Raw genomic sequence first — 16210 nt, 5'->3', positions numbered from 1 at the left:
CACGTATCAAAAAATAAGTTTATTAGAAGGTCAAATTATTTTTTTTACGAGTGTTTGAAGTTAAACATTGAATATTCAATCATAAATTAACAAATTCTCATAAAACGATTTTCTCATATTGTCGTTATCCAAAAACTAATAACTGTAAAAACTAATATTATAGGCTGACAGACCATTTACGCTCAGAATCGTTTTTCGTATACAATGATTTTATATCATTGAATTCAACTATTTAAATTTAACACATACATTACAGTAACTTTCTTGACACCTAATGTACAGCAGAGCATTATCCACTCTCCCGCTTTTTTTTTATTGAGATTAAAATGTGATATAACTGTTCAATGATAATATGTGGACCATTTCTTCCTTTTAGTTTATTCATAAATAATGTGCCCTTCTGAATACGAGAAAGAATAACAATAACAGTTAAATTATCTAATTTTATATGTTTTAAGGGGACTGCAGTTATCTCTATTTTAAAGAGAAAAATATAAGCTAGCTACAGTATTTTGGTGACTAATCAGTAACATAATATTCATGTATGTTTTTTCAGATAATTTTATCTTTACACGGTTGAATAGACGGTTTATTGTTAAATGGTGCTCATGGTGATATATTTCTGTACCTACTAGCACATTTTAAAGAATAGTATGGTCACTTTTTTTCTAACGACCCAGTGAATATTCTCAACAATAAAAGATATTATCTCCTGACAAAAATGTAGGACTTTGGTCAGCGGGTTTTGATTTGTTAACAAGTTAACATTTTTTAAAACATTATTTAACCTAAAGAAATTTAAATAAACGTAAAAATGATATTTAATATTTTAACTTTTGATAGGATTAATTTTTTTTTTTTAATAAATTATACATGTTATTAATTTTAATGAGTTTTTAATATTGTGTGATATTTATTTTATAGTTTGATATGTTGCTTTAGATGCATTTTATATTCTAGTTGTATCAATGTCCAATAATTATTAGCTTTAAATCTTTAAATATTTATAGGATTATTCATATTATACCAAATATTTATTAAAATAAGCAATATTTTTTATACATTATACTCACAATACTTTTTTTTTCTACAAACTATTTAAGCTAATATTATTATTATTTTTTTTTATTTAGTTCAGAATACAAAAATCATTTCGCATAAACGCACAAGAAAATTAGTTGTAAGGCAAGATTTTGAAACTGATAAGTATTATGAATCTGAAGAATATCTCAGTGAAAATGATCTTAAATCCATATCTGATTTTACTGATTCCGAAGACGAATGGGGTGCTATGAATCAGCCTAAAAATAAAGTCAGACAACCACTACGAACCCCTTCTAAACTTGTTGAATTAGAAAATCAATTAAGGGAAAAAGATAAAATTTCAGAACACAATACAAATAAAGTGTTTAGTACTAATGACAAAGATAAATCTATCAAATCAGTTAAATTACTAAAAACTCAAAATGAAGTAATATTTAATAATACTGAAACATTTGTTAATGGTCATAACAAAAGATTAGTTGATACTAATAATATAAATAATGTTCGTAGTTGTGAAGAAGTTGTATTAATTGATAGTGATAAAGAAGAAAGTGAAAAACCACCTGTTGAAATTATAAATCTAGATGAAGATATGCAAAACGATATTGAAATTCTTAATGATAATTTTGAAACATCAATCTCTACACAAGTACAAACTGAAAATAATATAAGAAAAACCAATGAACAAGATAATTATAAACAAATAGAATCTGCTGTTATTTCAATAGAAGATGATGATCAAATTATTATTAGTGATGATGAAGATGATATTCAATTTATTTCTATGACTGTAAAACCCAAGAGTACACCTTCAAATATTAATAAACCTTGTAGCTTAAAAACTAATTTAAATAAATCATACAATTCTGTTTCTGCAAACAGGCAAATAACACCTACCAATCATATCAAACATCAAGCAACATCTTCTATCATACAAAAACTTTCACAAAACGTTACTATTATGCCAGCAAATGTTCATGTACCAAAAGGTATTGAGGTTACTATGGTTAAAACACCGCAGAAGAGGATAGACTCCCATTTTAATTCAATCAAAAGGAGATCAACCATGGCAAATGGCCACCTACCAAATAATCCTTCGACAATTAATGTAAAATGTGAAGTTATTTCAAAGCCAAATTTAAATGGAGAAGTTAAGTTTTATATTAGATTACCCAATGGAAAAGAACATCCGGGTCCTAATGAGCTTATCAATCAATACCTAAAACAACACAATAACCAATTACCTGATTATTGGTTAGTACCTTTACCAGTAGAAGTTGCCAAACAATATGGTATTAACTAAAATAAATAAACTATCTTTATCTGATAAAAAAATAAATTCCTTATTCTTATGATCTCCATGTATTTTTTTTTAAGAATTTTTAGCAGTAAAATTAAAAATGTTGACATTTTTTTTATGATTTTATTAATCTTATTTTTACATTGTTAATATTGTTTATAATGTAAGTTGAATAATATATTTTGATACAAAAAGTAACTGATTAAACTTAATAATTATGTATGAATGTTAGTGTTGTTTCTTGCAAGTAATGAATCTTTTTTTTATTACTATGTTTAATTTCTATCTAATTGTATTATATTATAAGTATGTATGTACTACAATGTTGACTTATAAGTTATTATATGTTAATATGTAACTATTATATAAAACATAATAATTATTATTATAATATATCGATGATTTGTTAAAAATTAATTTAACGTACCTACTGTATTATTATTTAAATGATAAATTACTAATAGTTATACAAAAAAATTATAAAATATCCTAAGAAATAGTGTGTCTCCACTTAGAAACTTTGTTTTTTTAGGTAATAATTATCCAAACACAGGTATGATGAATTTTTATTAACGTAGTACAATATTACAATGTTATAATATATGGTGTAAAAGAGTGGTGTTACGACTCTTTAAACTGTGAGTGGCGTTACGACCTGACTCCGAATGTCCCTAACCGTCTGAAGGGCTCTTGACCTGGGATTCTAAATATATATGATTGTGTCCTTTGGAGTGGGTGGTTGTAGTAGTGACTAAGCTCGGTCATGAGACAGAGTTCGGGTCTCGTATTTGGTATGCTGGTCGACTCGTATCCTTCGTATGGGTGTTGGCTTTCCAGGAAAGATACGTGTGACGACACTTTCAATAATTATTGGTTATTGCCTTATTATTGGTGGTTATAGCTTATTATAATTTATAGGTTATATAACATCATGGAATTCAACCAATAGTTCACACATAAATTTTAATTACAGGTAACAAAAATTGATTAATTTTTTTTTATATCTAATCATTGAGTAGGAGGTACCTACATACCTTACAATAATATATTATACTCAGTGGCGGCTATCCTCAATTAAAAATGAAATATTATGTATTTCTGAGGAAAACTGTGAGGACCAACCCACCTACAAAAACCATTAATTAGAAAATAAAAATTACCAATATTCAATCCGTGGGTCACATATTTTTGTTAATTTTTGAGAAATATCAAAATATAATTTATCTAATAATTTTTTTTTTGATACAAATTTTTATTTTTACAAAATGAATAATACTTCTAATTGAAACAAAAATTTTTTAATGGAAAAAACATATATTAGGTAATTATTATGGAATTGAAAATGGTTTTTTAAAACGACGATTAAGTTACTTAGATTTTTAAAAGGAAGAAGCATATCTTGGCGTCTCAAACTGAGCTATACTATTTATTTAAAAGGCAATCGATACGTTAATAGGAAAAAAAATTGAAAAATTTTACTTTTTTTCGAACATAGGTATTGGCAACTCATCACCTGTTGAAGGTTGTATAGTTATAAGTTTGTAATAACAAATGTTGTAAAAATATAAATTTCAGACCTCATAAAAATTTAATTTAAGTTTCTTGATGACATTTTTTAGATTCTGAGCGAAGCAATGAATGTATTGATTTTACAATGATGTGTGTTTTTTTTTTTTTTATTATTTTTAATTTTTTTTTTAATTCTTAATTTTTGTGTCTGTCATCACCTTTTAGGACAGTAAAAGTGCTTGGATTTTCTTCAACAGTAACTTTTCTGATAGGAAAGTGAATCTAGTTGGTACTTTGGGGGGTCAAATAGTTTCCACAAGCGACAAGATAAACAAAAGAAAAATTAAGGAAAAACGGAAATTTTTACACAAAATTGAATTTGGTTTTTGGTGTAACTTTAAAACAAATGACCGTAAATACTTGAAATGTTCACTGGTTGTTTATATTTACATTTTCTATACACTATAACATTTTCAAAATATTTTGATTTATTTTGAACTGTTTAGGGACATTTTCATTTTCCATTTTTTTTTAGTTTTTTTCTAAAGATATCAATAAAATTTTACCTGTTGAGTAAAAAAGCTTGAAAATTTAATAGAAGGCTCCTTGGTTATTGTTTCAAAGGCAGATGAAAAAAATTAAAAATCCTTAGCCACAGTTTTTATTTATAAGCATTTAAAGTTCAAATTTTGACAAAATACGGAAAAATCACAAAAATTAGCAAATTATTTTGAGTTGAGAATTCATAAAAATTTTTCTTTTTAAATCTAAGATTTGAAAATGTAATATAAGATTACTCATAAGTTTGTCTACCTTTATCAAAAAAAAGGTGGATAAGTGGATGTCTTTTTCAACGACCTCCACATGTTATACTATACTAATTGCCTTATTAGTTGTAGTGTCAAATATTATTAGAAACGTGCGGCGCGCTGTACATAGTTAATATATGACTACTTAATACGTGGTTACGTAACACGTGTATTTTACCTGTTCTGTACTCAAAATCCACACAATGTTTGGGCATTAAAATTATAAAGAGTAAATAACCTTTTGTAAATGAGTATAAAATCCATGCATAAATAAATTGTACTGTGATAGGTATTAATAATATTTATAATAATTTAAATGTATGAAAATTGTGTGGTAATAAATTTGAATAATATACATATTATATTCTCTATCTATATTAATTTAATATTATAAAGCTGTAGAGTTGGTAGCTTTAACCAGTGGCGTATTTACGGAAGGAGAGGTACATTAGGTTTTTTTTAGAAAAAAAAACTAAAAAAAATAGAAATTGACAATATCCGTAAACAGCTCAAAATAAGTCAAAATAATTGGAAAATGTTATGGTGTATAGGAAATGCAATTATAAACATTCAGTCAAAATTTCATGTCCCTACAGTCATTTGTTTTAGAGTTACACCAAAAACCAAAATCGATTTTCTCGAAAAAAGATTTTGCGTAAAAATTCCCGTTTTTCCTTAATTTGTCTTTTGTTTTTTCACGTCGCTTTTGAAAACTACTTGGAAATTTTTACTTTTGACCTCCCAAAGTACCAACTAGATTTACTTTCCTATCAGAAAAGTTACTGTTGAAGAAAATCCAAGCACTTTTACTGTCCTAAAAGGTGATAACAGACACAAAAATAAAAAAATTTAAAAAATTTAAAAAAAAACACATCATTGTAAAATCAATACTTTCATCGCTTCGCTCAGAATCTAAAATTAGATTTTGTATTTGTAGTTGTATTTTGAGATTTTTTGTCATTTGAGTTTTGTACTATTTTGTATAATCTGTTTATCTGTGTAGGTACCTACTTATTACTTTTAAAATTAAATCATTTGTAAGCTTAATGAAAAATAAAGTTTAGTCTATCTGCAGATAGATGCTCTAAAGTTATAAATTTTTTATTTTTTCATACGTAGGTCGTAGGTGTTCTACATATATTTTTACAATTGTCACAATCAAATAAATTAATACGATTTATGGGCAATGGTTAATGTGACCATGTGGGTTATATAATATATAATATAGTACTCAATTTGAAGCAATTTAATATATTTTGATAGTTCTTCTTGTTCATAAAATATCAAAAATATGTGATATTTATGCCCCCCCCCCCCATCGCAGAAAAAAAATCAAATTCTATAGCCGCCATTGTTCTGATCGAAGACGGTTTATATTACTTACTATAAGTAGGGTACCTAGGTATATTTTATTATATTAATGTTATTAAGCTATTAAAGCAATTTATTTTACTATTAGGTATTAGTTATTTAGTTATACCATTGACAAGTAGGTAATAATATGTATTCATAATCATTGGTAATACCTACAGGCTACAGGCTACAATAGTGAAATGATAAACTTTGTCTCTTGGCAAATCTCATGGTGGCAGTCCGCTTAATAAAGTTGTTATATATATATAATTTTCATAATTTTTCTTTTATTTGTTTGGAATTTATTTCTGTTACACTCTATATAATATTATTATATACATTGTATATTTGTAGGTATATAGGTATTACTGTATTAGGTACAACTGGTACGGGTATTTATACATTAGTTTTAAACATTTTAAACATTCTAAATATATAATATATCTAAATAAATCTATTCATGCATAATTTTATTGGCTTACATTTTTAATTTATAATTATTTAGTGTAGATCTTATAGGCACTAAGACGTGCATATATTTTAAGAATGTTTAAAATTCATTATCTTCATAAAAAATAAGTTTAGTTAAAATAATGCAAAATAGTGCAATGTACACTGCACCACTGTAGATATGGATATACTAAGAACTTTGATTAGATAATGAAATAGATATGCACGCATTATCTACATATTATTGTTATACTGTAGACGATGATAAGTCACACACCGCCAAGCATTAGAAGACATAGGTACGCATAATAAATTATATTAATATATAGATAGACAAATTATATGTTGTATGATAAACATAATATAGAACATATAGGTAATTAACACATACATATTATACGTGATTTCGTGAGCTGAACAAATTCACTTATCTGAATATAATATATTAATATTATCCATACAACCTTGAACTAATCTCAATAAAAATCTTATATATACTATAGTGTAGGTGATTGCAGATTGGTATAATATACTATAGTCTATAGATACCTAAATCAGACCTTTTGGCTGTATATTACTCGGGAGTCAGGATTCAGGGCAGTTGTAATATATATATATATATAAATATTGGTATATTAATATATATTATATAAATATATAATCTTATATGTCCTTAATAATGATCATGCGGCCTTCGATTTTTAACTCTAATAATATATTGTTGTTACCACGGTACAAAATTGAAAATATTAATTTTATAAAAAAATAGTAGGGAGAATGAAAAGTGGCCGCTAGCGATATGATAGGAACCTTTTATTTTCTTCAAAAACAGGAGTTCTATAACTCGTATACAACAACATTCCAATACGTTTGTTGTATCTTTATCTAATACATTTCAAAATGCGCGCGCTTTATTTTGCGAAACCATCACAACAATTCACCACCAGAAGCGCGCGCATCAGCGGCCACTTTTTTTTTCCCTACTTTTTTTTTATAAAGTTCATGGTAACGAAGCACAAATTATTGTGATAACTGATATCGTTTATCACGGGGATACGTCATAGTGGACGGACTCATACGTAGCAACTTGCAAACTCCCTAAGTACCAACAAGCTACTAATTGTTTAGCAAGAACAACTACTGACGACAACTAACAACGTCCCCGACTCCCGGTAGTCGGTATATACTTAATAGTATAATTTTAATTTATACTATGTTTAGTTCCAACGTTTCTCGCAGCGTTAGTATTTATAATATATAGTGTCTTTAGAAGTTACTATTATATAGTATTGTAGAGTATTAGTGTGGTTACTGGTTAATATTTTAATAACGACTAACTAATTGATCGTTGATCCATACACATCACACATGTATTGATCTACGTAACTACAAACTTCTCATTATGACGAATCTCGTGCAACTTTAATATTATTTTTATTTAATCTCAGTTTGCTTTCTATAATACAGTTTTTAACATTAAAATTAAAATGTATTCATTTTTATTAAAATTGAGTGTAATTACTGGCTTGTTCATCACTGTCTGTGCAAAGTCTATTCGTGAAGTTGGTTTGCATGAAGAATTTCTCGATGAACGATATTACAATACTACTGAAATAGCTAATCTACTTTATAAAATTGAAAAACAAAATCCAATGATAGCCAGAGTACATGAAATCGGTGAATCATCATTGGGTCAGAGTATTTTAGCCATTGAAATAACATCTAATATTGGACAAAGTAGAAGAATTCTGAAGCCAATGTTTAAGTACATAGCTAATATGCATGGAGATGAAACTGTTGGCTTGCAATTGTTATTGTATTTAGCTCAATATTTGACATCGCTTTATGGTTCAGATGATCGTGTATCTAGAATTGTGGATACGACTGATATATTCCTGATGCCTACACTTAACCCAGATGGTTATTCTGCTTCACAGGTAGTTTTATTTTATTTATTTGATTAAATTAATTAATCATAAAGTTAGTATAACTAGGTAGTTGTATATTTTTATCTTAGGAAGGTGATTGTAATTCTCAAAAAGGCTATGCTGGTCGAAATAATGCAAAAGGTGTAGATTTGAACAGAAATTTTCCACAAATAGATAAAAAGTCTTTTAACATGCAACAACCAGAAACCAGAGCAGTTATAGAATGGATTCTTAATAACCCATTTGTGTTGTCAGCAAATTTTCATGGTGGTGCTGTTGTAGCCAGCTATCCTTTTGACAAGTATTATTATAGGTATGTAAACATATTTAATTAGTACCTATTTACAGTTTTTATTAAATGAAAAGGTAGTGTGTTCAAAAAGTAAAAAATTACTAGGTAAATAATTTGGATAAATATTACCTTGAGAAAAATTGTATAGGTACAGCTTAAAATCTTAATCCTTATTTTAAAATTACTTTTCTACTCATCATATATTTATATAACTATAGGTACCTATGAACATTATAAATTAATACTAATATATTCTATTTGTTTTTAAAAATAATGATAGTAGTATTCTTCTACCTATTTATTATTTTTTAAACATTCGTACTTGAATGATATGCATGATAACAATTACTAAGTATTATTATTTTAGACTCAGTGTTTTATTACTATGAATATGTTAAGTATATAATATACTATATTAACTTAATATTACCAAAACAAGATTTCAAAGTACCTTGGTATTTTCCTAACCAAATTCTCCGTTTTACCACAAATATTCCCATGGTACTTAAATTAATATATTATTTAAGTATTTTTATTTTCAACAGTTTTTTAGAAAAATAAGAAAATTCTAATAAATAGCATATAATTTAAAAAAAGAAATATATACAATTATTCTGTTTCTATTTTTTCCTCGATTTTTCCAAACAATTTAAAAATTAATTAAATCTATTATAAATTGACTAAGTATAAGCAAATCAAATATGTTCATACGATTGAGATTGATTTAGACAAATATTATCTGTTTTAATTCTTTACCAAACATAGCTATTATTCTCATAAATATCAAAAACTTAACTTGCTGTAACTTGATAATATTTTAATTTGTTTTCAATATATTTTTTTAAATAGTTTAAAAATAATAATACAAAAAATTGGCCATTTCAGAAAATTAATAATATAGATTTCTGTTGAAAGTATATAATTTTTCATATTGATACTTAAAGGACATTGTTATAGTCAGTAGTGTAGTGGATAGTACACGCGGGTACACTGCGTCTACCCACTTCCTAATTTTATATTTATGCGTGTAACCTTAACGAAAATCATGGTATGCAGGTTAGGCGTAGCCCCCAAGTTATTTTTATAATGATAAAGGCGTGTACCCATAAACTTTTTGGACTACATCACTGGTTTTAGTTTATAATATATAGTGTAGGTATGTATACTTTATAATATAAATATTTTTGACCCTTCACTCAATTAAACTTAACTGGCTCATCTAGCCATGATGGTCTGTACATGTCTATAGTCTATATAGGAATACGGGGAGTAGGAATCAAGTGTATCTTATCTGATTTTTAAACACAAGTAGTGATTTTATACATTCCATTCGCTTTTGTTTGAAAAAGTTTGAATGCACATATTAATTGCAGCAAGCGGTTCTCAACATAAAATAATGTTTATTGGCCATTGCATTCCTTAGTAATACAAATATAAGTAGCACAAAAAAAATAAAAATAAAAAATTCAACAGAAGTTAACTAGCTAATAATGTTCGGTGAAAAATAATTATCTTTTTTATTTTAATAAACAAATACTTATAACTTATATTACACATATTTTAGATTCAGATCATTTTTAATGAAGTATCTATAATTAAAGAGTAATATATATTTATTTATTTTAATAAATTTGTTTGATAATGCTAATTAGATTAGTGTGCTGATATGCCATAAATATATATATCATATAACCATTTTATTCGTAATTAATAATGTTTGTTAAGCATTTTAATTGCTGTTTGATAAATGATAACTAATAAATAATTATATTTGTAATCTATACATATAAAATCAAAATACCACTTAGTCACTGATCGCTGTAACTTAATAAATACGCAATGTACGAACTTGAAATTTGGAATAGGGGTTTTTCTCATATTTTCATAGTGCAATAAGAAAGGATTTGCCAAAATTTGCATTTTAAGAAAGAGTTGCTCAAACAGGGACATTGAAGTTTACATTGGAAATTTTATTTTTATTTATTAATAGTTCCCATTGGTTACAGTCAATAGTAGAAATTATATGTGTTTATTTATTATCGGTTGCCATTGGTTTTTTGGGCAGATCAAGTACAAGCTTGCGTTAAATCGAATTATTAAAAATTGCCTACCAAGGTGATTGGTGAAAGAGTTGCCCTTTGTCCGCAATCCGACTTAGTTAAGATTTGGGTTTTTTACGGGTAATGAAGTGCTCTAAAAATTAATTTATATTAACAAGTATATTCACTTGCCGATCACATTAAACGATAAAATTTAAATAAAAAATTATACATATCATCGTCTGAAAATAAAATAAACAACCAATCACGGGCGAAGCTGTGACGGGTCGGCTAGTATATAATATAATTGGTATTAATTTATAAAGTTAATTTTATTCAGTGCAAAAGGTCAGATTACTGTTCAGCATACATACATTTTTATGATTGTACTAAATACAGTCAGTTAAAATGCTGTCGGCTGAAATAATGTCATCTAAAATATTTATGGGATAAAGTATGGATCCTTTAATATACAATGTAATATACATGACCAATTTGGTTTTTTTTCATTCATTAGAATATATACAATCTGTAATAACAGTTACAATAAGCATCATATGAGCGTAGAAAATAAATGAATATACATGATAAGAAAGTTTGAGGAGAGTAGCGGTCAGCAGTAATACTTCGACTGATAAAGATTAGTTGGACTATTTTACATACATAACTACATAAGTTTATGTATATTTTTTTATCTCTCAATATTATAGGCCAAAATATTATTGGTGACATTATTTTTGCCCTTTTTATTACTGAAATGTAAAACAATTTTATTAATTATTTTTTGAACTGTTATGAATTTTGACATAAAAAATACTGGTTATCAAAAATTTGAATTTTTAATTAATTACGGATTGTCATAATAATCTGCGTTCCAATCAATATTATTCAAGTAAATGATTCGTGTCTTGCTAACATAAAAATTATTCTTAGAAAATCAAAAACTTAATTTACACTAACTTAGTGTTGATTTTCACTCAATTTTAATATTATTTAGATTCTAAGTGGTGCGATGAATGTATTGATTTTAGTATTTTACAATAATGTGTATGTTTTTGTGTCTGTTATGACCTTTTTCATTAGTAAAAACGCTTTGATTTTCTACTTCAGCATCTTTTATGATAGAAAAGTGATCTAGTTGGTAGTCTAGTTGTACAAATTTCTAATAGTTTTCACTAGCGTTGCAAAAACATGTTTGTCTGAAATGTTGATCTGAAGCAATATTTTCAGCTTTTTTATGCGCTCCATAAAATATCTATTTCAGGCTGACAAGACTTATACATACCTAATTAATGTCTTGCTTTGAATGGAAATAACCAGAAAATTAACATTAGCTTTATGTCTTATTGTTTACTGAACAGCATAACTGACAACTGCGTGCCTATTTTTAAGGATGTCGGTGCTGGCTTTTCCAATTTTCCGAAATTCAAAAAAATTCAAAAATTATTTTTATATTTTAGTTATTACCTGAATTAAAATACTTTTCCACTAATCTACAGCTCGATACCTATTTAGGAGTGGTTGATACGGTGTATTATATCAATGAGAATTACTTCACAGGAAAAACTCTCACGTTGGACTTTTTTTATTTTAAAGGAGAGAACATTTTTCAGGTCGGATCAAAATCAGAATTTTCATTTTAATATAGATAGTGGTAGAAAATTACGTTTGAAAATCGTGTTTTGATCCAACATGCAAAATGTTCTCTTCTTTAATATAAAATAAAAATTAACAAAAGCCGACTATTCTACAGGGCGTGAGAGTTTTTCCTGTAAAGCATGTTTTTGTACTAAAAAACGCACCAGCTCTGACACCCTTAAGTCATTAATTATCGTGAAGACATGAAGGTAACCTAAAATTATCTTACAGTTATAAATGTAAATTATAATAATAATTCGCATATTGCTATTTTGTAAATTATAATTAAATTTATTCACTTGTATTATCTTATCTTTCTTTAACTTGGTAGATTTTCACAAAATGTTAGTATATTTTTTTTTTTGAACTGTAAATAAATATGATCAAAATAATAGATATCTTGAAAATGTAAAAACTTTCATTGCATTTCTGAATTTTTTTTTAATCTTATGGCATTCAATTAGAATTACCAAACTTATTACTGTTAACTTGATTTGCTACAGAGATATTACCGCCATGGCTGTTGCGTGATACAACAGTACAGGATTTTTGGGACATACCGTGTATTTTTTCCAATAACTTTTTAGTTCAATAAGAAAATATACAATCTAAAAAAAGAGAACAATTTACAATAAGCATAGAATAGAGAGAATACAAGACATGGTAGGCAGATAAAATAAGTCACCCAGAAGTGACATTTTTTATTTACAAAATATTAAGAAAAAAATGTTTTTCTAATAGTATTTTTACAGCTGATTTATTTTTCCCATTAAGTGTACTGAAACAAATAGTAGATTGTATGGATATTAGTAAAGTAAATTATATAAATGCTTATTACATTTTTAATATAATAGCCGAAAATAGTGAATAATGTATAAAAATATGTGTAAAAGACAAAATATTTTTATTTGTTGTTATAAATAGGATTGGAAAAATGCATATTTTATATATCTTATGCTCACAATCATAAGCACAAATAGAGCCAGAATCCTAGGGTGCTACAGCTATCATTATGAATCATAATGATTATAAATTATAAAGTGGTTTATTTAAACTAGCTTAATTAGTCAATTCAATTTTACACCATTAACATAGGTCACAATAATTAAATTTCTATTTTGTCTGACTATGTTTTGGTACTTGAAATCATGACAAATACTATATAAGATTATTTTTTTAAAATAACGTGAATAAAACTTATTAAGTATTATTATATAATATTGCCTAGTTTAAAAAAATAATTTTTTTTTTATCTTTATCATATAGCATTCAGGAGATTGGTGTAATTTTTTGTAAGTACCAACGGGAATAAATATACATATTTTATTTGAAGGTTGCTACATAACTATTGTTTTTATTTTGCTGCTATGTATACTATGTAATTGGAATGCTAATATCACATATTTTGATTTTTTTAAGTATTATTAATGGTTTATATCTGGCAATGAAAATAACCATCATTCATTTAAAAATATTGTAAGGCTGTATTAAGCTGCATTGTTTGTTGACTAACTGTGACTGAAAAAAACAAAAGTACCTACAGTAAAAATGTATGAATACATTTTGTTAAATAAAGTTAAATTTGAGTAAATTATGATAACATAAATATAAAAATCTAGTATTTTTTATTTGAAAACTTATGATTTTATTTTATTTAGCAATCTCAAACAATTGATATTGTTGTTTGAATTATTTTTTTTTTAACATACATTTATTCATACATTTTAAATTATTCTAGTAGTTTATTATTATTACATGAATACAAAACCAAATATAATTCATAACATATTACTTTTGCATACAAAAAATTGTTATTGATAAGAAGTTATTAGTGATTATTTAAACCTTTATGTATTGAAATAATTATTAAGAATATAGTTTTAATGTATAACAATTATTTAATACAATTTTATAAAACAATAAATCAATAAATAATGACCACAATATCAATAATGTGTTTAAAATAAAGTTATTTGAAATTATACCATAAGTTCAAATTATTCAAGACAATGTTCTTATTTTTGTTTGTTAGGTTTTAATTTAGTATTTTAAGTTATTTAAAAAAAACGCAAATGCATGATATTTTGATCTACTGAAGCATAAACATTTTGTAATAATACTATTTAAATAATTATTAATAATATGTGGGTACAATTTTTATTTGGTTTTGGATCAGTAGTAAATTAATATCCTTAAAAGAATTTGGTATCATTTTAAATTTATTTTGATTTACAAAATATTTTTTTACTATTAGATTTTATCATTATAATTGAATATTAATGCATTATATAATTAACATATTATAAAGGATTATACTTCAATATTTGTTTAAATGTAGTTTATTTAAATTGCATACGTACACAATTGTAATTTGTTTTAGCACATACCATAATTTTGAGTATTATAATAATGTAATAACCCTGTAGCTTGATAATATTTTTTATTTATTTATTAATTTTTTTAACTTTTTATTCTAGAAATATTTCTCAGGGAGGCAAAACACCAGATGATGCTTTGTTTAGATATTTGTCAATAAAATATGCCTCGAAAAATCCTAAAATGGCTAATGGGTCGGCTTGTCAAGAAGAACATTTTAAAAACGGTATTACAAATGGTGCTGAGTGGTATGAACTTGAAGGTTGGTATTTAATTCTAAGATTATTTTTAAATTTATTTCTATATTTTGTTTACTTATTTTAATGTTTAATAAAGAGATTGTTTATTTATCTGGGACATAGGAATGTACTCTGAAAGGTCAATTTCTAGAGCCAAAATTAAATTAATGTGTGACTATTTTGTTTATGTTTTAATAAATTAAAATATGATGTACTACAATTATTTAAATACATATTATAATTCTTATATTATATGAAAAGAACAAGCCTGTTTTATGTACCAATTTTCTGACTACATTATTGAACTTTTTTTAAATTTTTTCACATAGCTGTTCCAAATACTTTCCTGAGTGTCATCACTTCATCCAATTTTTCATTTTTTGTCTGAGGGGATGGAGAGTGTGTATTGTATTTAAGGATTATGGTTTTTAGTGTGTCATTCAAATAATTTAACAAATTTTTTCACAAAGTTGTTCCAAATACTCCTCAAACTAATATATTTTTTCTAATTTTATTGTTACTTAAAAAAATACTACAAACCCTGTTGTTTAAGAAGTTTTGCAATTTTATTTGTCATTTTAGTAACTGAACCGTGATTTTTTTTTTATGTTTGAAATATACCTTTAATGTCAGTTGTTTGCGAGAATGTACATGCACAGATTATATTATAATTGTTTACGCAGTCTGTCGTAAATAAAGACTAGCCAAAACTATAAACTACAAATTAATCAAAATTTTTTTACATACATAGTTTTAATATTTAATACATGAGAGTTGTATTATATAAATTGCGTTATCAAACAAATTTAGTTTCAACTTCAAACTTACTATAATGATTAGTTAAAAATTAGTCTTTATGACTTTATTATCCAAATACGCCGATATACGTAGCACCGCTTTTGAGGTGTGTTTATTTTTTCCTGGGCAAAATCTGGTGATACAGCGAGTAACAATATACAAATTAAGCATTTTTTGATTTGAATAACAAATAAAATTGTCACAACATATTTTATATTAGGCAGTTTGTTTTAACCCGCCTTTTGTCCAACCTTTTGTAAATACTGGGCCACATCATATGGGTAGAAGTTGTTGTGGGCCACATACTTTTTTTTAATAATAATACATTCAAATTGAATGATTAAATTATATTCTATAATACAACAATACATTTTTTTATAATTTAACAATAGTGAATAATGAGCAGAAATATTTTTACAAGTATTAATATTTAAT

The 16210-nt window shown here is 25.9% G+C and overlaps 2 protein-coding genes across 5 annotated transcripts in view; both read left to right on the top strand.

Moving 5' to 3' along the window:
• The window catches only part of LOC132946305 (putative leucine-rich repeat-containing protein DDB_G0290503), a 31238-nt gene extending 28478 nt beyond the window's left edge, over positions 1-2760 (top strand). For all 3 annotated transcript variants that reach the window (XM_061016228.1, XM_061016229.1, XM_061016227.1), the window contains one exon: positions 1134-2760. In XM_061016228.1, coding sequence (XP_060872211.1) covers positions 1134-2347 — 1214 coding nt within the window. In that variant the 3' untranslated portion in view covers positions 2348-2760. The remainder of the gene's footprint in view (positions 1-1133) is intronic.
• A 4762-nt stretch (positions 2761-7522) lies between these two features.
• Positions 7523-16210, top strand: part of LOC132946820 (carboxypeptidase D-like) — a 31834-nt gene continuing 23146 nt past the window's right edge. Inside the window, exons 1-3 of one of the 2 annotated variants that reach the window (XM_061016901.1) lie at positions 7523-8402; positions 8483-8706; positions 14840-15000. In XM_061016901.1, the coding sequence (XP_060872884.1) occupies positions 7953-8402; positions 8483-8706; positions 14840-15000 (835 nt within the window). In that variant the 5' untranslated portion in view covers positions 7523-7952. Of the gene's footprint in view, positions 8403-8482; positions 8707-13628; positions 13655-14839; positions 15001-16210 lie in introns of those variants that run through there. The other variant, XM_061016902.1, reaches the window with a different exon arrangement.

This window comes from Metopolophium dirhodum, chromosome 6 (genome assembly GCF_019925205.1).
Source record: "Metopolophium dirhodum isolate CAU chromosome 6, ASM1992520v1, whole genome shotgun sequence".
NCBI classification, from domain to species: Eukaryota; Metazoa; Arthropoda; class Insecta; order Hemiptera; family Aphididae; genus Metopolophium; species Metopolophium dirhodum.
This window is presented reverse-complemented; position numbering and strand designations above follow the sequence as displayed.